The 21,781-nt window shown below is 37.5% G+C and overlaps 1 protein-coding gene across 2 annotated transcripts in view; it reads right to left on the reverse strand.

Moving 5' to 3' along the window:
• Positions 1 to 21,396, reverse strand: part of ADAM32 (ADAM metallopeptidase domain 32) — a 145,788-nt gene extending 124,392 nt beyond the window's left edge. The window contains exons 1-2 of one of the 2 annotated variants that reach the window (XM_087856383.1): positions 21,161 to 21,396; positions 2,393 to 2,472 (exon numbers count right to left, since the gene is read on the reverse strand). In XM_087856383.1, coding sequence (XP_087712509.1) covers positions 2,393 to 2,472; positions 21,161 to 21,362 — 282 coding nt within the window. In that variant the 5' untranslated portion in view covers positions 21,363 to 21,396. The remainder of the gene's footprint in view (positions 1 to 2,392; positions 2,473 to 21,160) is intronic. The other variant, XM_087856381.1, reaches the window with a different exon arrangement.
• Between the last annotated feature and the right edge of the window lie 385 nt (positions 21,397 to 21,781).

The following is a 21,781-nucleotide window of genomic DNA, read 5'->3' on the forward strand; positions in this document are numbered from 1 at the left end:
GGTGTTGGGAAAATGGACAGTCACATGCAAAAGAATGAGACTGGACTGCTATGGTACACCATACACAAAAATAGACTCAAAATGGATTAAAGACCTAAATATGAGACCTGAAAACATAAAATTTCTAGAAGAAAACATAGGCAGTAATCTCTTTCACATCAGCTATACAAACATTTTTCTAGATATTTCTCCTCTGGCAAGGGAAACAAAAGCAAAATTAAACTATTGGGACTATAATAAAATAAAAAGCTTCTGCACAGCAAAGGAAACAATCAACAAAACTAAAAGACAACCCACCAAATGGGAGGAGATATTTGCAAATGGTATAACCAATAAGAGATTAATATCCAAAATGTATAAAGAACTTACACAACACCAAAAAAACTTGAAAAATCCAATTTAAAAATGGGCACTCGACATGAAAAGACATTTCTCCAAAGAAGACATACAGATGGACAACAGTTATATGAAAAGATGCTCAACGTCACTCATCATCAGGAAAATGCAAATCAAAGTTATAATGAGATATCACCTCAGACCAGTCAGAATGGCTAAAATAAAAAACACAAGAAACAACAAGTGTTGGCAAGTAGGTAGAAAAAAGGAACCTTAGTGCACTGTTGGTAGGAAGGCAAACTTGTACAGCCACCGTGGAAAACAGTACAGATGTTCCTCAAAAAATTAAGAATAGAATGACCATATGATCCAGTAATTCCACTACTGGGTATTTACCCAAAGAATACAAAAACACTAATTTGAAAAGATATATATACCCCTATGTTTATTGCAGCATTATTTGTAATAGCCAAGTTATGGAAGGAACCCAAATGTCCATCAATAGATGAATGGATAAAGATGATGTGGTATACACAATAGAACATCACTCAACCGTAAAAAAAGAATGAACTCTTGCCATTTGCAACAACATGAATGGATCTGGAAGGTATAATGCTAAGTGAAATATGCAGTCAAAGAAAGACAAATACCATATGATTTCATTCATAGTAGAATTAAAGAAACAAAACAAAGAATAAAAGACAAACAAAAAGCAGACCCTGAAATATAGAGAACAAACCAGTGATTTCCAGAGGGAAGACAGATGGGAGGATAGGTGAAACAGGGAAGGGGATGAAGAGTACATTTATCATGATGTGCAATGAGAAGCACTATATTGTACACTTGAAACTAATATAACATTGTATGTTAATTATACTGGGATAAAAAAAATAACTAAATAGAATGAAAACACGAATTCAAAAAGATAATATGTACCCTATGTTTACTGCAGCACTACTATATTTATAGTAGTCAGGATATGGAAGCAATCCAAGTGTCCACTGAAAAATGAATAGATAGAGAAAATGTGGTATACACACACACAGACACACACAGACACACACACTGGAATATCACACAACAATAAATAAGGATGAAAGCTTGTCATTTGTGATAACATGCATGGACCTTGAGGGCGTTACGCTAAGTGAAATAAGTCATACTGAGAAAGACAAAGACCATATGATTTTACTCATATGAGGAATCTAAAAAACAAAACAAGTGAATAAACTAACAAAAAAGCAGAACTGGACCTGTAAATACAAAGAACAAACTGATGGTTGCCAGAGGGAAGGGGGTTTAAGGGATGGGCAAACTGTCTGAAGGGGAGTGGAAGATACTGGCTTTCATTTTTATGGAATAAGTCATGAAAATAAAAGGTACAGCAAGGGAATATGGTCAATGGCATTACAATGGTGTTGTATGGTGAGAGATGGTAGTTACACTTGCAGTGAGCACAGCATCATGTAGAGAGATGTTGAATCACTATGTTGTATGCCTGAAACTAATGTAACATTGTGTGTCAACTATATTAAAAATTTTAAAAAATTTAAAGAGATTCCTCTTAACCATTTTGGAGAAAATTATTCTCTTCAACTGGATCATCTAGATATTCCTCAGATAAGACCCTAATTCTTCTACATCATTTTTTTTTAAGATTGTATGTATTTACTTGAGAGCAAGAGAGAGAGAACCACACAGAGGGAGATGGAGAAACTGACTCCCTGCTGAGCAAGAAGCCCTATACAGGACTCTATCCCAGGACCCTGGGATCATGACCTGAACCAAAGGCAGACGCTTAACTGACTGAGCCACCCAGGTGCCCCTACATCATTTTTTTTATTTGAACTTTTAAAACTTTTACAATAAGCAATGACAAATGTTAGACAAAACACAACATTCCAATCTATATATTTGCTTTTACTATCAAAACTTTAAATTCCATATCAGTAGTCATATTGCATACTTATATTCATTCTATAATGGGGTTGATATATTTAATTATTATTAATAAAAATTAAAATTTCATATAATATTAATGTGAAAAATATCTTACATTATCTGCTTCTGAATTATCACTTATATTTGTTTGGATTTTCTCTGGAACTACAATTTGTAGAAATGAATTTTGAGAACCTGAAGAAAGGAAAAAGACAGTTAATAAGTGTGTCTTATACCTTACTAAGTATTTGTTCAGGTTCTTTTGTAGAATTCACTTATGCACATATGAATAATCACTATGTACTCCTACAAAAATATTGAAAACACTTAATTCAAAAACAGACAAGACAGTTATGAAAGACCAAAAAAAGGACAGAGGGTGGGGACAGGGGCATAGTATTAAACTTACACAAAATTTGTTGCTCCTGAGGAAAACAGGACAGACAAAAAATAATCAAAGATAAACTTCAAGAAATTTTTTCTGAAATAAAAGATCAGAAACCATAGACTGGAAAGTACACTGAATTCAGGAATAACTGATAATAATTAAAACAGACATTCTACTAAAGTTATTGGGTGTCTAAGATAAAGAAAGAATCCTATGGGCCTATATGCAAAAAGAAAGAAAAAATCATATTGGGCATTAGGGAGAAAAGCAGACTAGCCTGAGAATTTTTATATTATTCAACGTTAAAAAAATGAAGAACAATGTCTTTTTTTTAAGTTTTTATTTAAATTCCAGTTGGTTACCATACATGTTAATATTAGTTTCAGGTGTACAATATAGTAATTCAATACTTCCATACAACACCCAGTGCTCATCACAGCAAGTACATTCCTTAATCCCCATCATCTGTTTAACCCATGCCCCAGCCACCTCCCTTCTGGTAACCATCAGTTTGTTCTCTATAGTTAAGGATCCGTTTCTTGGTTTGCCTCTCTCTTTTTTTTTTTCCCCTTTGCTCATTTGTTTTCTTTCTTAAATTCCACATATGAGTGAAATCACATGGTACTTGTCTTTCTCTGACTTAAATTTCAGTTAGCATACTACTCTCTTGCTCCATCCATGTCATTGCTAACGGCAAGATTTTCTTCTTTTTTCATGGCTGAGTAACATTTCATTGTATATACATACCACTTTTTTTTTTCTTCTCAGCTGTTGTGTTAGGGTTAGGGTTTATGGCCAATGTTAGGTTTAGGGTTAAGTTTAGGGTCAGGGTGAGGGGATGTGTCTGGTATCCTGCTGTTTAGAGAACTCTCCAAGAACCCTACAGAATTCTTCGATTACAGTTAGGTTTAGGGGTTGGGGGTTAGGTTAGGGTGAAGGTTAGGATTAAAGTTAGGGTTTAGAGTTAGGTTTAGGGGTTGGGGGTTACAGGGTTGGGATTAGGGGCTAAGGCTGGGGTTAGAGTTAGGGAGTTTGGGTGTTACTGGGTTTATACTTATGAGAGAAGTGTTAGTGGCATGATGGTTTATACACAGTGTAGTTTCAGTGAGTGAAGCACTTATGCTTATGCTTCCCTCATGCTTCTACACATCTATTTACAAACACATATATATTAATGAAAGAAAATGTTACTTGAACAATGGATTATACCCAGTGTAGTTCAATGAGATAAGCACAGGGCTCTCTTATGTTTACAAACACTTTTTTCTTAATGAAAGAAAGTGTTACATGAAACACACATTATACTCCATGTAGTTACATTCAGTTAAGAATAGGTCTATTCCCACATGCTTTTACACATACATTTACAAACACATATATATCAATGAAAAAGATGTTAGTTGAACGATGGTTTATATACAGTGTAATTCCAATAAGAAGCATATGGCTATTCCCATATGCTTCTAAGCATATGTAGAAACTTTAATGAAAGAAGATGATACTTGAAAGACTGATTATACACAGTGTAGTTTCTGAGTGTAGTTTCTGAGTGTTAAGCATACGGCTATTCCCATATGCTTCTATACATTTGAAGAACAAGGTCTTTTAAAAATCTTCAAGGAAAGAAAGGATGAACCCTGGAATTTCATAGCCAGCAAAACTTTCATTCAAATATAGAGGCAAAGGAGAGGTATTCACAAGCAAAAACGTAAAGCAAATAGCTCAACATCCCTGTCACCTAAGGCAGAGAAACTTCTCTCAACAAAGATATCAGTAGAGTTTAAGTAAAAGATTAGTAGTGGTATTAAATAAACTTAAATATAGAATAAGGCTAAAACAACCTTGATAATTATAGTTATTTAATAGAGTTCAAATGATATAGACATAATAACATATATAATAATGTTGGCAGTATAGCAGAAGAGGAATACCATATGTGCGTACCGATTTCCTTAAACTTATTGCAATGTGGTCCAAAAAAAATTGTGATTAAAGCTGAATATCAAGTGGTAGAAGTAGAAACATATTGTTCAATGGCATAACAGTACAGAAGAACTAAGATTTGAAATAACCACGGTCATATAATAAAGGGGAGAGCAGGAAGTGGGAAGTAGTAAGATACCAAATTTTCTAATTACAGTGAGGAATCACTATTACTGCCTAAATAAAAAAATTAATCTATTATAAACACTATAAATATTCCAAATTAAGAGAAGAACATACACAAAGGCACCCAGAAAATAAACCAAAAGTCAGATTTTTATAGTGAAAGATTTTACCAAAACAAAAGTATGAAATCAAGAAAGTATGACATAATTAAGAAACTCTAAGATCAAAAATCTCAGTCTTATCAATAAATGTAAGTAGGATGAAATAACCAACTAAAAGAAAAATCTTCAGATTGGATCTGCAAAATCAAAACCCAATTATTCAGACCTTGTATGGGAATATTAAACACTTGCTCTAAGCTAATACTTATTTTTGAGGACCTAAAATATAACTGTGGTTCACTTCAGGAAAAGATGTATGCTTACAAGAAGACTGGTGATACATGAAATTTAGGACCAAATCTGAGTTTACTCATGGGTCAATTATGGAACAATTATGGAACAGTATGTGGAAACAGATATAATCAATATCTTATGGAATCCCCAATTTACCTCCCTGAGCCATAGAATGAGGGTTATTAAGGTAGGGAGGGCCAAATGGAAATCTCTGAATATCATATGCACCATCACCAAAACATTAAACCAAGTATTTCTATATCCAGAAGATAGTCCAACCCTGAAAAGAACTGAAATATACAAGAGCATTTTTTTCCTATTATTTTCCTATTTTTGTTTGATTTGTGCAGATGATAAGCAATAATGACAAAGAGCTATCTTAAGTTTAATCAGGTGATGACTGCAATAACAAATATCGTTCCAAATATGGTCTCTACTGAAGCAAAGCAACACAGGCATTGGAACCTGCATGTAATCCCTGATAGGAAAAGGTGTTTTCTTTATCCCAATAAGCAGAGAATTCCAGGAGCAGTTTGAATTCTCACTTGACAGTGAGAGCAATGTAACTTCACCATCCATACTGCCTCAGGTATTTATCATTTTTAGTTCTACTTCCTCCTAGACCCTAACATCTCACTGTCTGTGGTAAGGGGAATAATAATTCCTCTCAAAGATGTCCATCCCCTAATCACCAGCACCTGTGAATATGTTCGGTTACACAGCAAAGTATATTTAGGGTTGCCAATAAGCTGACCTTAAAATAGGGAATTTATCCTGGATTATCCATGTGGTGGTCTTAATTTAATCACAAGGGACCTTAAAAGAAGATGAATGGGGCAGAAGAGAGAACCAGAAAGATGGTAGTATGAGAAGAACTCAGCCCAATGCTCCTAGCTTTGAAGATGGGAGGAACGGGGCACAGCCCAAGAAAGCAAACAGCCATTAGAATCTGGAAAAAGGGTCGCAAAAAAGATGGCAGAGGAGTAGGGAACTCTTTTTTCAGCTGGTCCCCTGAATCGAGCTGTATATCTACCAGACCATCCTGAACATCCACAAAATCAGCCTGAGACGTAGGAAGATACAGCTGGATCTCTACAAACGAACATCTCCAGTGCTGAGTATTGAGGTACTAAGCGGGGAGCTGTGAATCCGCGCACAGATATCGGAAGATAAACAGAAGGGGGGAGTCACCACGATCGGCGCCGGGAAGCAGTAGCCACCTGCACTGGGGAGTGGGCCGGACTTGTGGACCGGCACCCACAAGAAAGCAGACTGAGACCGTGAGCCAGGGAACGCGCAATGATCAAACTGAAAACCGGAGCTCCAGAGAGCACACTCGAACTAGACTGAAATCGGGAACGCGTGCGCAACCAGATGGAAAACCAGCACTCCAGAGCCCTTGCGAACCACACTGAAACAGGGAGCTCGGGAGCCCAAGTGCGGAACTGGGGACGGCTGGTGGTGTTAGAAGCACAAAGAACAGAGACGTGTCAGCCCTGGAAGCAAGGGCTGGGAGAGTGGCTGTGGGGCACACACCTCGGGGCGCTGCGGGGTTTTTAGCAGCACTGACGGAAACAGAGTTAAAGTGGCCAGGAGAGCTCAGTGGAGAGCAGACTGTGATCTCTCTGTTCTGAGACAGAGGCTAGGATACGGCCACTACTCCTCTGACTCTCAAAAGAGGCACAGAAACCCACCAGGGAAAGCTGCCAGAGAACAAAAGCCTGGAAATACCAGCTCACATTGTGCCCATCCCCATCCCCCCTCGCAGGGGACGGGACAACTCGACCCAAACAGGGGTGCCTGAATATCAGCGTGGCAGACCCCTCCCCCAGAAGACAGACTGAAAAATCAAGAAGCCCACATCCCTAAGGTCCCTATAAAACAAGTGCACACTGCCTGGGTCCTGGTCAATAATTTGGGTTCTGGACATCCCCACAATCTCTCCTCATCAGAATGATGAGGAGGAGAAACCCTCAGCAAAGAAAGGACACAGAGACTGTGGCCTCTGCCATAGAACTGATGGATATGGATATAAACAAATTGTCAGAAATGGAGTTCAGAGTAACAATGGTCAAGACGATGTGTAGGCTTGAAAAAATATTAACGAAAATATTAACAAGAATATAGAATCTCTAAGGGCGGAAATGAGAGCGAATCTGGCAGAAATTAAAAATGCTGGGGCGCCTGGGTGGCACAGCGGTTAAGCGTCTGCCTTCGGCTCAGGGCGTGATCCTGGGGTTATGGGATCGAGCCCCACATCAGGCTCCTCCGCTAGGAGCCTGCTTCTTCCTCTCCCACTCCCCCTGCTTGTGTTCCCTTTCTCGCTGGCTGTCTCTATCTCTGTTGAATAAATAAATAAAATCTTTAAAAAAAAAAAAAAAGAAAGAAATTAAAAATGCTATGAATCAGGGGCGTCTGGGTGGCACAGCGGTTAAGCGTCTGCCTTCGGCTCAGGGCGTGATCCCGGCATTATGGGATCAAGCCCCACATCAGGCTCCTCCGCTGGGAGCCTGCTTCTTCCTCTCCCACTCCCCCTGCTTGTGTTCCCTCTCTCGCTGGCTGTCTCTATGTCTGTCGAATAAATAAATAAAATCTTTTAAAAAAATGCTATGAATCAAATGCAGTCTAAATTAGATGCTCTGACGGCCAGGGTAAATAAGGCAGAAGAATGAATTAGTGAATTGGAAGATGGGATGGTAGAAGAGAAAGTAAAAATGGACACTTGGCTCAAAAAAAATTCAATCTTGGGGCACCTGGGTGGCTCAGTCATTAAGCGCCTGCCTTTGTCTCACAGCATGATCCCAGGAGATCGAGCCGCACATCAGGCTCCTCCACTGGGAGCCTGCTTCTTCCTCTCCCACTCCCCCTGCCTGTGTTCCCTCTCTTGCTGGCTGTCTCTCTTTCTGTGAAATAAATAAATAAAATCTTTAAAAAAAAATTCAATCTCAAGAACATAGATTATGGGAGATTACTGACTCAATGAAAAGTTCCAATGTCAGAATCATCAGCATCCCTGAGGGGGTGGAGAAAGAGAGAGGTCTAAAGAGATATTTGAACAAACTGCAGCTGAGAACTTCCCTATCTGGCAAAGGAAACAAGCATTCGTGTCCAAGAAGCAGAGAGGACCCCTCCCAAGATCAATGAGAACAGACCTATACCATGTAACATCATAGTGCAATTCACAAATATTAGATCCAAGGGTATAGTCCTGAAAGCGGCCAGGGGGAAGAAAATCCTTACGTACAGAGGGAAGAATATCAGAATAATGTCAGACCTGTCTAGAGAGACGTGGCAGGCCAGGAAGGGTTGGCAGGTTATTTTTAAAGCTCTAACTGAGAAGATTATGCAGCCAAGGATCCTTTATCCAGCAAGGCTGCCATTCAGAATTGATGGAGAGATAAGGACCTTCCAAGACTGGCAGAAACTGAAGGAATCTGTGACCACCAAGCCAGCCCTACAAGAGATATTAAGGGGGGGTTCTATAAAAGTAAAAAGACCCCAAGAGTGATACAGAAGAGAAATTTACAACCTATAGAAACAAAGACTTCTCAGGCAACATGACATCATTAAAATCATCTCTCTCAATAATCACTCAATGTGAATGGCCTAAATGTTCCCATAAACGCCACAGGGTTGGATTGGATAAAGAGACGTGACCCATCCATTTGCTGTCTTCAAGAGACTCATTTTGAACCTAAAGACAATCCAGACTGAAAGTGAAGGGATGGAAAACCATTTTTTGCCAATGGACCTCAAAAGAAAGCTGGGGTAGCAATTCTCATATCAGACAGATTAGATTTTAAAGACTGTAGTTAGAGATTAAGACCAGAGTCCAGGGCCTGACGGATTCCCCTAGGAATTCTACCAAACATTCAAAGAAGAAATAATACCTATTCTCCTGAAGCTGCTTCAAAAAATAGAAACAGAAGGAAAACTATCAAACTCATTCTATGAGGCCAGTATTACCTTGATCCCCAAACCAGGCAAAGACCCCATCAAAAAGGAAAATTACAGACCAATATCCCTGATGAATATGGACGCCAAAATTTTCAACAAGATCCTAGCCAATAGGATCCAACAGTACATTAAAAGGCTTATCCATCCTGACCAAGTGGGATTCATCCCTGGGATGCAAGGGTGGTTCAACATTCACAAATCAATCAGTGTGATAAATCATATCAACAAGAAAAGAGTCAAGAACCATATGATCCTCTCAATTGATGCAGAAAAAACATTTGACAAAATACAGCATCCTTTCCTGATTAAAACACTTCAGAGTGTAGGGCTAAAGAGTACATTCCTCAATTTCATAAAAACCATCTATGAAAAGCCTACAGCGAATATCATTCTCAATGGGGAAAAGCTGAAAGCCTTTCCCTTAAGATCAGGAACACCACAAGGATGCCTACTCTTGCCATTATCATTCAACATAGTACTAGAAGTCCTTGCAACAGCATTCAGGCAACAAAAAGGGATAAAAGGTATCCAAATCAGCAAAGAAGAAGTCAAACTGTCTCTCTTCGCAGATGATATGATACTCTATATGGAAAACCCAAAAGAATCCACCCCCAAACTACTAGAAGTTATAGAGCAATTCAGTAATGTGGCGGGATACAAAATCAACGCTCAGAAATCAGTTGCATTTCTATACACGAACAATGAGACTGAAGAAAGAGAAATTAGGGAATCTATTCCATTTACAATAGCACCAAAAATCATACATCATCTCAGAATTAACTTAACCAGAGACGTAAAGGTCCTATATTCTAGAAACTACAAATCACTCTTGAAAGACATTGAAGAAGACACAAAAAGATGGAAAAATATTCCATGCTCATGGATCGGAAGAAGAAACATAGTTAAAATGTCTATGTTACCCAGAGCAATCTACACTTTCAAAGCCATCCTGATCAAAATACCAATGACATTTTTCCAAGAGCTGGAACAAACAGGCTTTAAATTTGTGTGGAACCAGAAAAGGCCCCAAATCGACAAGGAAGTGTTGAAAAGGAAAAACAAAGCTGGGGGCATCACACTGCCGGATTTCGAGCTGTACTACAAAGCTGTGATCACAAAGACGGCATGGTACTGGCACAAAAACAGACACATAGACCAATGGAACAGAACAGAGAACCCAGAAATGGACCCTCGGCTCTTTGGGCAACTAATCTTTGATAAAGCAGGAAAAAACATCCAGTGGAAAAAAGACAGTCTCTTCAATAAATGGTGCTGGGAATTTGGACAGCTATATGCAAAGGAATGAAACTTGACCACTCTCTCACACCATACACAAAGGTAAACCCCAAATGGATGAAAGACCCCGATGTGAGACAGGAATCCATCAAAATCCCAGAGGAGAACATAGGCTGTAACCTCTTTGACATCGGCCACAGCAACTTCTTTCACCACACATCTCCAAAGGCAAGAGAAACAAAAGATAAAATGAACTTGTGGGACTTCATCAAGATAAAAAGCTTTGCACAGCCAAGGTAACAGTCAAAAAAACTAAGAGGCAGTCCACGGAATGGGAGAAGATACTTGCAAATGACACTACAGATAAATACTGGTATCCAAGATCTACAAAGAACTTCTCAAACTCAATACACAAGAAACAAATAATCAGATCAAAAAAGGGCAGAAGATATGAACAGACACTTTTCTAATGAAGACATACAAATGACTAACAGATACATGAAAAAATGTTCAAAATCATTAGCCATCAAGGAAATTCAAATTAAAACCATACTGAGATACCACCTAACGCCTGTTAGAATGGCAAAAGTGGACAAGGCAAGAAACAACAAATGTTGCAGAGGATGTGGAGAAAGTGGATCCATCTTACACTGTTGGTGGGAATGCAAGTTGGTACAGCCACTTTGGAAAACAGTGTGGAGGTCCCTTAAAAAGTTAAAAATAGAGCTACCCTATGATCCAGCAATTGCACTACTGGGTATTTACCCCAAAGATACAGACGTAGTGAAGAGAAGGGCCATATGCACCCCAATGTTCATTGCACCATTGTGCACAATAAATTGTGGAAGAAACCGAGACCTTCAGCAGATGACTGGCTTAAGAAGATGTCGTCCATATATACAATGGAATATTACTCAGCCATCAGAAGGAATGATTACCCAACATTTGCAGCACGTGGATGGGACTGGAGGAGATTATGCCAAGTGAAATGAGTCAAGCAGAGAAAGACAATTATCATATGGTTTCACTCATTTATGGAACGTAAGAAATAGCAGGAAATCGGTAGAAGAAGGAAGGGAAGAATGAAGTGGGTGTAAACAGAAGGGGGAATGAACCATGAAAGACTATGGATTCTGGGAAACAAACCGAGGGCTTCGGGGGGCGGGGGGGACTGGGAAAGGCCGGTGGTGGGTATTAAGGAAGGCAGATATTGCGTGGTGCACTGGGTGTTATACACAAATAATGAATCATGGAACATTACATCAAAAACTAAGGATATACTGTATGGTGACTAACATAATATAATAAAAAATATTATTAAAAAAAAGAATCTGGAAAAGGCAAGGAAACAGATTGTCTACTACAGCCTACAGAAGGAACACAGCACTGTCAATGTCTTGATTTTAGCCCAACGACACCCATTTTACAGAACTATAAGATAATAAATTTGTATTGTTTAAGCCCCTAAATTTGTGGTAACCTGTTACAGCAACATTAACACTAATACATCATCTAAGAGAAAATGATTCTGGAATTCTAAAATGAATCTGGACCACTATTTCACACCATATACGAATATAAATTTAAAATGGATTAACAACTTGAATATATAACCTGAAACCATTAAACTCCTACAATAAAAAGTAGGCAGTAAGCTCTTTATCAGTCTTAGCAATATTTTTTTTGGATCAGTCTCTTCAAAGAAGGCAAAAAAACCTAAAAATAAAATATGGGATTACATCAGACTAAAAAACTTATACACCAAAGGAAATCATCAACAAAATGAAAAGGCAAGCTATTGAATAGTAGTAGATATTTGTAAATCATACATCTGATAAGGGGTTGGTATCCAAAATATATAAAGAACTTACACAACTTAATATCTAAAAACACCCCAAATGAACAATCCAATTAAGAAATATGCAGAGAACTTAAATACACATTACTCCAAGGAAAACATACAGATGGCCAACAGGCCCATGAAAAGATGTTTAACATCATTAATCATCAGGGAAATGCAAATCAAAACTACAATGAGATATCACTTCACACCTGGCAGAATGATTATCAAAAAACAGTCAGTGCTGGCAAGGCTGTGGAGAAAAGGAAACCCTCGTACATTGTTGGTGTGAATTAGTGTAGCCACTATAGAAAACAGTATGGAGGTCCTCAAAAAATGAAAATCAGAGCTACCATATGATACAGTGATTCCATTTCTGGTATTTAGCCAAAAAAAAAAACCAAAAACACCAAATCAAAAAGATATATGCAACCTTACGTTCACTGCAACGTAATTTACAACAGGTAAGATATGGAAGCCACAACAGTGCCCAACAATACTTGAATGGATAAGAAAATGTGGTATGTATATATATACACAAACATACACAATGGAACATTACTCAGCAATAAAAAAGAAGGAAATCTTGCCATTGTGACAACATAGATGGAGCTAGAGGGTATGATGCTAAGTGATATGTCAGATGGAGAAAGACAAATACCATATGATTTCACTTGTATGTGGAATCTAAAAAACAAAACAAAACAAAACAAAACAGAAACAGACTCACAGATACAGGTAACAAACTGTTCATTAACAGAGGGGGACAGGATGGAGTGAGTGGGGAAATAGACAAAGGACATTAAGAGATACAAATTTCCAGTTTTAAAATAAATAAGTCAGGGCAATGTAATGTACAGCATAGGGAATATAGTCAATTATATTGTAATAAATTTGTATGGTAACCAGACTTATTGTGGAGATAATTTTGTAGTGTATAAAAACATTGAATCACTACAATACACACCTGAAACTAACAGGATGTTATGTGTTAAGTATACTTCATTTTTTAAAAAAATACAATTTGGGGTACGTGGGTGGCTCAGTTAGTTAAGGGTCTGCCTTTGGCTCAGGTCATGATCCCAGGGTCCTGGGATCAAGCCCTGCATCAGGCTTCCTGCTCAGCAGGGAGTCTGCTTCTCCTCCCCCTGCCTCCTCCTTTGTGGTCTCTTCTTCTCTCTCTCAAATAAAATCTTTTTTAAAATTTTAATTAAAAATTTAAAAAGGAAATAAAATCTGAACTGACTGGAATTTGGATGATATAAGAAATTGCTAATTTTTAAGGTGTGATCATGATACTGTGGTTATATTTCAAAAGTATCTTTTTTGTCATTTAGCAATATATACTGGAATATTTAGAGATGAAATGATATGTCTATAATTTGCTCCAAATAATGGAACAGAGGAAGTGATAAGGAACATAAAAAAAAAAAGGAACTAGCCAGGAGTTTATAACAGCTGAAGGTGGGTTCTTTATACTCCTCTACTTTTGCATTTATTTGAAATTTCCATAATTAAAATTAAAAAAACAGTAGAGGCCAAATAGCAATGGAGTGATATCTTCAAAGTGCTACTGGAAAAATAACTGTCAATCTCAAATTCCGTATCAAGCTAGAGTGAGGGAGATATAGAGATATTTTCAAGTGAACAACAGATATTTTGCCACTCAGAATTCTTATGAAAAAGCTAAGAAAGGAAGAAGTGCGAGGAACAAAGTAAGCAAAGAAAGCGGCGAACAGTGGATAAATCTAAGGAAACCTGACTGAGTAAACAGTAAGAGAGACGATGACTAATTTGGGAAACAATAAATAAAAGTGGCACTAAATAACAATAATATGTAAGAAGATGAGGGTGGGGTCTGACAACTTTCTATGGTCATTGTCTTTTTTGGAAGATGTTATATTCTTAATTTTTGACTTTGTAACATTAAAATTAGAAATACAAAACACACAAGACAGGAAATGAGATTTTTTTAAATGTTCTCAAATAAAAAGCATAATACATAGAAATCATAAAATACCATAACAGATTTAAATACAAATATACCTTCCTTGAGAGCTGAATGGCTTTTTCAGTTTACTACCTGCATCTGGAAATTTCAGGGCCCAAGGCTATTTTAATTCTTAAATAGTCAAAGCTTTTTTTAATCTGAGTTTAAAATTCTTTTGTTAATACAGTACCTTCAAAAACTTGGCCCCTTTCAGACAAATGATTTGCAAATATGTTCTGTCCTTCTATAATTTCTTTGCCTAACTCTTATTTCTCCCTCCCTCCCCTCTCATCTCTCTTTCTCTCTCTCTCTCCCTCTTTCAACTTAACGATAGCAGCCTTGAGTCTATCTAGAAAAATGTACGTCCATACCCTTAATTAGAGCTCTGACCTGAGTAATTTTATCTAATTGAGAGTTTTACTGATGCACTGGTGTTCAAACCTTTTTAAATTCCATTTCTTACTATTTGGAATCTGGAGTCAGTCACCTTTTAAAATCCTGAAAGGCCCTGAATTTCTGGATTTATTCCCTATCATTTCTTTTTGCAAACTGGCCAATTGTTTCCTGAGATTATCTCCTTCTCTTAACACTTTACCAAACTTGGGTAATTAAACTGACCTCCACTGCAGAAAGATAACATTTTGTTATCTAACTTCTGTAGAATGCAATCAATCATACAGTTTACTAAAGCTTTATGAAATATACCTTATGAAATGTTTTGTAACTTCCACTTGGTTTCAATTTTTTGTCATCTACTATCCATTACCCACCATTCATTGCCCAGCAGCTCAGTCAAAGATGTCTATTTTAAGTTTGTTATGACAGCACACCAATTTCTAGATTAGTCAATTTGGGCTGATCAGGCTATAGAATGGTAATAAATAAAATATTGAAATTTTGGTGACTTAACACAATAAAAGCTTATTTGTTTTTCATGTAAAGTCTGATGAGGGTCACCAGGAGCTCTCACTGAAGTAGTGACTCAAAGATCCAGGCTCCTCCAACTGGTAACACCATAAACTCAGCTCATGGCTTCGAAGATTACTGTGGCATCAAAAAAGAGAGATGGAAGAAGGATACCAACTCTTAATTGCCTTGATCCAAAAATTACACACATCATTTCTTAACCTCATAATCAAGAGGTAGTTTGGAAAAAGGCCAAGAAATGCAGGCAAAAGGTGGATACTCGGTGAGCACTAAGGAATCTGTCACATAAAAGGAGGGAAAATATATATTTACAGCAAATAGTAGCCAATGGAAAGTTGATGTAGCTATGTTAATATTGGCACAAAGAGACTTCAGTGGGGCAAAAGCATTATTAGGAACAGAAGCAGGATATAGTTAATAAAAAGAAACCAGAAAGAATGCAAAAGGATGAGGTTGGAACTCTACCTCACACCATATATAAAAATTAATTTAAAATGGATCAAAAACATAAATTTAAGAGATAAAACAATAAAGTTCTTAGAAGAAAAAACAAGAATAAATCTTCATGATTATAGATTTGGCAATGGGTTCTTAGATATGATACCAAAAACACGAGCAACATAAGAAAAAATACATATATTAGATTTCATCAAAATTAAAAAATTTTGTGAATCATAGGATACTCACGAGAAAATAAAGACGGCCTACTGAATGAGAAAAGATATTTGCAAATCATTTCTCTGAAATAGGTCTAGCATCCAGAATAGAAAAAGAACTCTCACAGCTTGACAACAAAAAGGACAACCAATTTTAAAAAACAGACTTGAGGGGCGCCTGGGTAGCGCAGTCGTTAAAGCGTCTGCCTTCGGCTCAGGGCGTGATCCCGGCGTTCCGGGATCGAGTCCCACATCGGGCTCCCACATCGGGCTCCTCCGCTGTGAGCCTGCTTCTTCCTCTCCCACTCCCCCTGCTGTGTTCCCTCTCTTGCTGGCTGTCTCTCTTTCACATAAATAAATAAAATCTTTAAAAAAAAAAAAAACAGACTTGAACACTCATTTCTCCAAAAATACACAAATGGTCAACAAGCACATGAAAAGATGCTCAACATCACTGATCACTGGGAGAATGCACATCATAGCTAAAAGGCGATACCATGATATATGCACTAAGAAGACTATAATCATAAAAAAATAAAATAAAAATAACATGTGTTGTAAAGAATGTGGAAATCTGGAACCCTTGTACTCTGCTGGTAGGAATGTCAAATTGTGTAGCCACTATGAAAAAGAGTGTGACAGTTCCTCAAAAAAATTAAAAATAGAACTACCATATGATTCAGCAACTCCTCTTCTGAATATATATGCAAAAGAATTGAAAACACGGACCCAAAGAAGCACATGTCCATATATGTTTATGGCAGCATTATTCGTAATATCCCAAAAGAAGATGCAACCCAAATATCCATCTACAGATGAATGGATAAACAAAATGAAATATGTATTTATCCATTTATATTCCACACAATAGAATATTACTCAGCCTTAAAAAGGAGAAAATTCTGACACATGCTATAACATAGATGAACATTGAGGAAGTCACACTAAGTGAAATAAGCCAGTCACAAGAAGAAAAATACTCCACAATTCCAGTTATATGAGATACCTAGTATAGTCAAATCCACAGAGACATAACGTAGAACGGTGGTTTCCATGAGCTGAGGGGAGAGGGGAATGAGGAGTTAGTGTTTAATGGGTACAGAGTTTCGGCTTGGGAATATGAAAAAAGTTCTGGAGATGGATACTGGTGATGGCTGCACAACAATGTGAATGTACTTTATGCCATTAAACTGCACACTTAAAAATGGTTAAAATGAGTACCAAACGGAAATCATACAGCTGAAAAATACAATAAATACAAAATACAAATACAAAAATACAAAATACAAAAAATACAAAAAATACAAAAACTGAAAATTTCAATAGAGGGGTTCAAAAGCAGACTAGACAAACAAAAGCTAAAGGAGTTCATCATTACGAGACTAGCCTTACAAGAAATGTTAAAGAGAACTCTTCATGCTGAAACAAAAGGACACTAATAACACGAAAACATATGAAAGCATAAAACTCAGTGGTAAAGCTAGAAAAAAATCTACAAAAATAAAGGGGAAACTGAATATAGATATTTTCCTCTATTAGTTTCTGCTTAAAAAAGCAATAAACTATAAAATCAGTGAAAAAATAGTTAAAATGCTAAATTTTATGTTATGTGTATTTTATCACAATTTATAAGCTGTTGTAAAATGGGTATAGCACTTCCATTTTGCAAGATAAAAAGGCTCTAGAGATAGGTTACACAATAATGTGTATGTACTTAACACTACTGACCTGTACATTTAAAAATGGTTAAGATAGCAAGTTTGCAGGAAACCAGGCTAATAAATAAAAGCCAATCACTTTCCTACACACCAGCAATTAACAAGTAGAATTTGAAACTTAAAACACAACATCATTTATATGAGCATCCAAAAAAATGAAATAATTAGATGAGTCCATGTTCATGGAGAGTACAACTCAATACTGTCAAAATGCCAGTTTTTCTCACCTTGGCTCTATAGATTCAATACAACCTTAATCAAAATCCCATTAACCCATTTATTCTAAAGTTTATATGGAGAGGCAAAAAACCCAGAATAGCAAATTCAATACTAAAGGAGAAGAATAAATTTGAAGACTGCCACTACCTGACTAAATGACTTGCTATAAAGCTACAGTAATCAAGAAAGTGTGGTACCGGTGAAAGAATAGACAAATACATCAATCAAACAGAATAAAGAGCCCAGAAAAAAAAAAACCTACATAAATATAGTCAACTGATCTTTGATAAAAGAGCAAAGGCAATACAATGCAGCAGATAGCTTTTTCAACAGTGTTAGGACAAGTGAATTTCCACATGCAAAAAAAAAAAAAGAAATCGACACAGACTTTACACACTTCACAAAAATCAACCCCAAATGGATCACAGACCTAAATGTAAAATCCAAATTATGATAAGGTATGGCAATAATTTTTTAGATAAAACACCCATAATGCATGAAGAAACAAATGATAAGCTGTACCTCATTAAAATGAAAAACTTCTGCTCTGCAAAAGACAATGTCAAGAGAATAAGAAGACAAGTCACAGACCACACAGGGGGAGAAAATATTTGCAAAAGGCATATCTGATAAAAGACTGTTCATCCAAAATACACACTGAACTCTTAAAACTCAATAATAAAATGAAGAACCCAATTTAAAAATGGGCAAAATACCTGAACATACAACTCATCAAAAAAAAATATATATATAGATGGCATATAAGATGAAAAGATGCTTTATATCATATGTCACTAGATAACTGCAAATTAAAATGAGATAACATTACATACCCATGAAAATTACCAAAATCCGTAACACTGACTACACCTAATGCTGGCAAGGATGAGAGGCAACAGGAACTCTCCTTCACTGCTGGTGGGAATGCAAAATGATATAACCACTGTGGAAGATAGCTTGGCAGTTTCTTACAAAACTAAACATATTCTTACCATATAATTCAACAATCCCACTCCTTGGTATTTACACAAAGGAGTTGAAAACCTTTGTCCAAATCCAAAACCTGCACACAGATGTCTGTTAACAGCTTTATCCACAACTGCCAAAACCTGCAAGCAACCAAGATATTCTTCAGTAGGTGAACGGATAAACTAGTACATCTAGATAATGAAATAATACTCAGTGCTAAAAAGAAGTAAGATATCAAGCCATGAAAAGACATGGAGGAACCTTAAATATATATTTCTAAGTGAAAGAAGCCAACTGAATAAGCTACATACTCAATGTTTCCAGCTATACGACATTCTGGAAAAAGCAAAACTACAGAGACAGAAAAAAGTCAGTGGCGTGGGAGTTAGGGGAGAGGGAGGGAGGAATAGGCTGAGCACCGAGGATTTTTAGGACACTGAAACTACTCTATATACCACAATAGTGGATACATGTCATGAAACATCTGCTAAAACCAAAGAATGTACACAGGCAGAGTGAATCCTAAGGTAAACTATGGTCTCTGGGTGATGATAATGTGTCACTGTGGGATCATGGATTTTAACAAAGTACCAAATGTAACAAATGTGTGGGATGTCAATAGCAGAGGGATGGCGAGTATGGGAAACCTTTGTACCTTCCTCTTAATTTTTCTATGAACCTAAAACACTGTAAAAAACAAAGCTGATTCATTTTTTTAAAAAATTAAGATGATAAATTTTATTTTATGTGCATTTTACTATAATTTAAAATAAAAAATTAAAAAACAAAGGTACTGCATTAAAAAAAAAAACCTCATGAGTAAAAAATCCAAAGTTCAAGATCCCATGAATTCTTAATAGAATATATTTTGAAAAGTTCACTGATATGTTTTAGACTCCATATTGCAACTAACTTCCATTTATCAAGTATTGATGTAGTATCCAGAGAATACTGGTAATTATCTGAAAAGGCTATTAAAATACTCTTCCTGTTTCCAGCTATATTAGCTGGATTTTCTTCATATACTTCAAATAAAACATAGCAACAGATTCAATGCAGAAATAGATATGAGAATCTATCTATCATCTATTAAGCCGGACATTAAAGAGATTTACAAAAATCTAAAATCGTGCCAGTGTTCTAAATTCTTCTTGTTTCAGAAAATATTTTTTAAATGTGTAACTTATGTTACATATCACAGATGTTACTGTCATTTTAAATGAATTAATAAAAATTCTTAAATTTCTATGTTAATTTCCAAAATGACAAATACTAACAGATATAAACAAAACGTAAGCAAAAGCTCTTTGAGAATTTCTGTAATCGTTAATGTGTAAAGAAAAATTCCAAAAAGTTTGCAAGCCACTGCATTAAAATACTGTGTGTTATGGTGAAGTTTTGTGTCCCCCCAGAATTTCATGCTGAGGTCCTAACCCCAACGTGATGGTATTTAGAAATGGGACCTTTGGAAATTAGGGTTAGGTGTGGCCATGAAGGTGGATCTCTCAGGATGGGATTAGTGCCCTTGTAAGAAGAGAGAGTTTGCTCTCTCTCCCCACACAAAGAGGCCATCTGAGTACACATTAAGAAAGCAACGGTCTATTAGCCAGACCCCCACCATGATGGCATCCTGGGCTCAGACTTATCTTCAAAACAGTGAGAAAATAAATGTCTGTTGTTTAAGTCACCCAGTCTAGGGTATTTCGTTATGGCAGTTCAAGGTCACTAATACAACATGTAATAGCAAAAAAGAATGGTAACAATCCAAAAGTCCATTATCAAAAGACCTGGCTAAATAAATTGCGGTACCTCCAAACCATGGAACATTGTGCAGATGGGGAAAAGAGACACTCCATGTACTCACACGGACACAGGACGGCAACATTCAGAACAGTCATAAAAAGGGAAGAAAAAGAACATATCTAAAATGTTTGCTGGCATCTAAACCACCTCTAATACAGTTTAAAATTTTGAGGCTTTGTATCCTGCCATAATGTACCTTTGTCATAGTCAGCATATCCGACACAGAATTTTTTTTTTTTTTTGACTGCAGGACAAATTATTCCCATAGGTACACCAGACAAGTTATGTTGGAACAAATGGTACGTGAGGAGAGTACGGCTTTTGTTTTCAATTTTGGATTTTGAGTGGAGTTCAAGAAGATTCTGGGGTGCTTCTGAGTGCAAGAGACGTTGGGGCAGTTGTGTGACGCGCATGAAAGACCTACAAGAAAGCCTACCCCCACCCCAGATTCCAAAAGAAAGAGATTTGTCCTTGAGCTCATTAACGTTATCTTCCCCTCTAGGGAGTCACTTCTCTATCCCTACAGAGCGCCCCCAAAAGGCAGGGTTTCCAGGCTACCTCGGGGATTTCAATCCACTTGGGCCACCATTTGACGGAAGCAGGTACTCCTTGAGAGAAGGGAAAGAAAAACCTTCCTCTGCCCAGACCCTCTGTAACAGGGTCTCCGCTGCCTTACCGGGTCCTGATGCCAGCAAGCCACCGAGCCCAGCAAGCAGCAGCATTTGACCGAGCATGGTGTGGCTCCCGGGCTCCGAGAGTGGACTGAGCCGCCGGCCGTTGGGACCGTTCGCAGGACGCCGCGGCCGCGGCTCACGTGCGCGCGCGCTCGTGGGACGGCGGTCTCGCGAGGCTGCTGGGCCCAGGAGCGCGCTGCACATGCAGGCCCGAATGCTAGCCGCCTGCAGGGTGCGCCCACCTTGTCCCCAGCCTGAAGCCCGCGTGCCCGCCCGAGAGCCCACGGCTCATGTGGGGTTATCCAGCCACCCCGGACGTCGCGCTTGCGGTCCCCCGCCAACCTTTCGCTTCGTGCTGACGGACCTGAAAGAACTAACGCATTTATTGTAGACTGTTTTGTAGCACATGCTTCCACATGTTTTAAAAGACGATCGTGCAATACTTTGAATTTAAAACTATAGGCACGCACACATTATTTTACTAAAGCTGGGTTTATAAAATTTTAAAAAGCCAGATGTATGAAAAAGATTCCAAAAAAGGGAAAAGTGAGATTTTGGTTATCTTTGAAGAATCTGCCGTGGTTTTTTTTCCCCCATACTTACTGCTCAAATGCAGTGTGTAA

Source organism: Ursus americanus, chromosome 27, assembly GCF_024610735.1.
Source record: "Ursus americanus isolate L20-20 chromosome 27, mUrsAme1.1.p, whole genome shotgun sequence".
In the NCBI taxonomy this organism is placed as follows: domain Eukaryota; kingdom Metazoa; phylum Chordata; class Mammalia; order Carnivora; family Ursidae; genus Ursus; species Ursus americanus.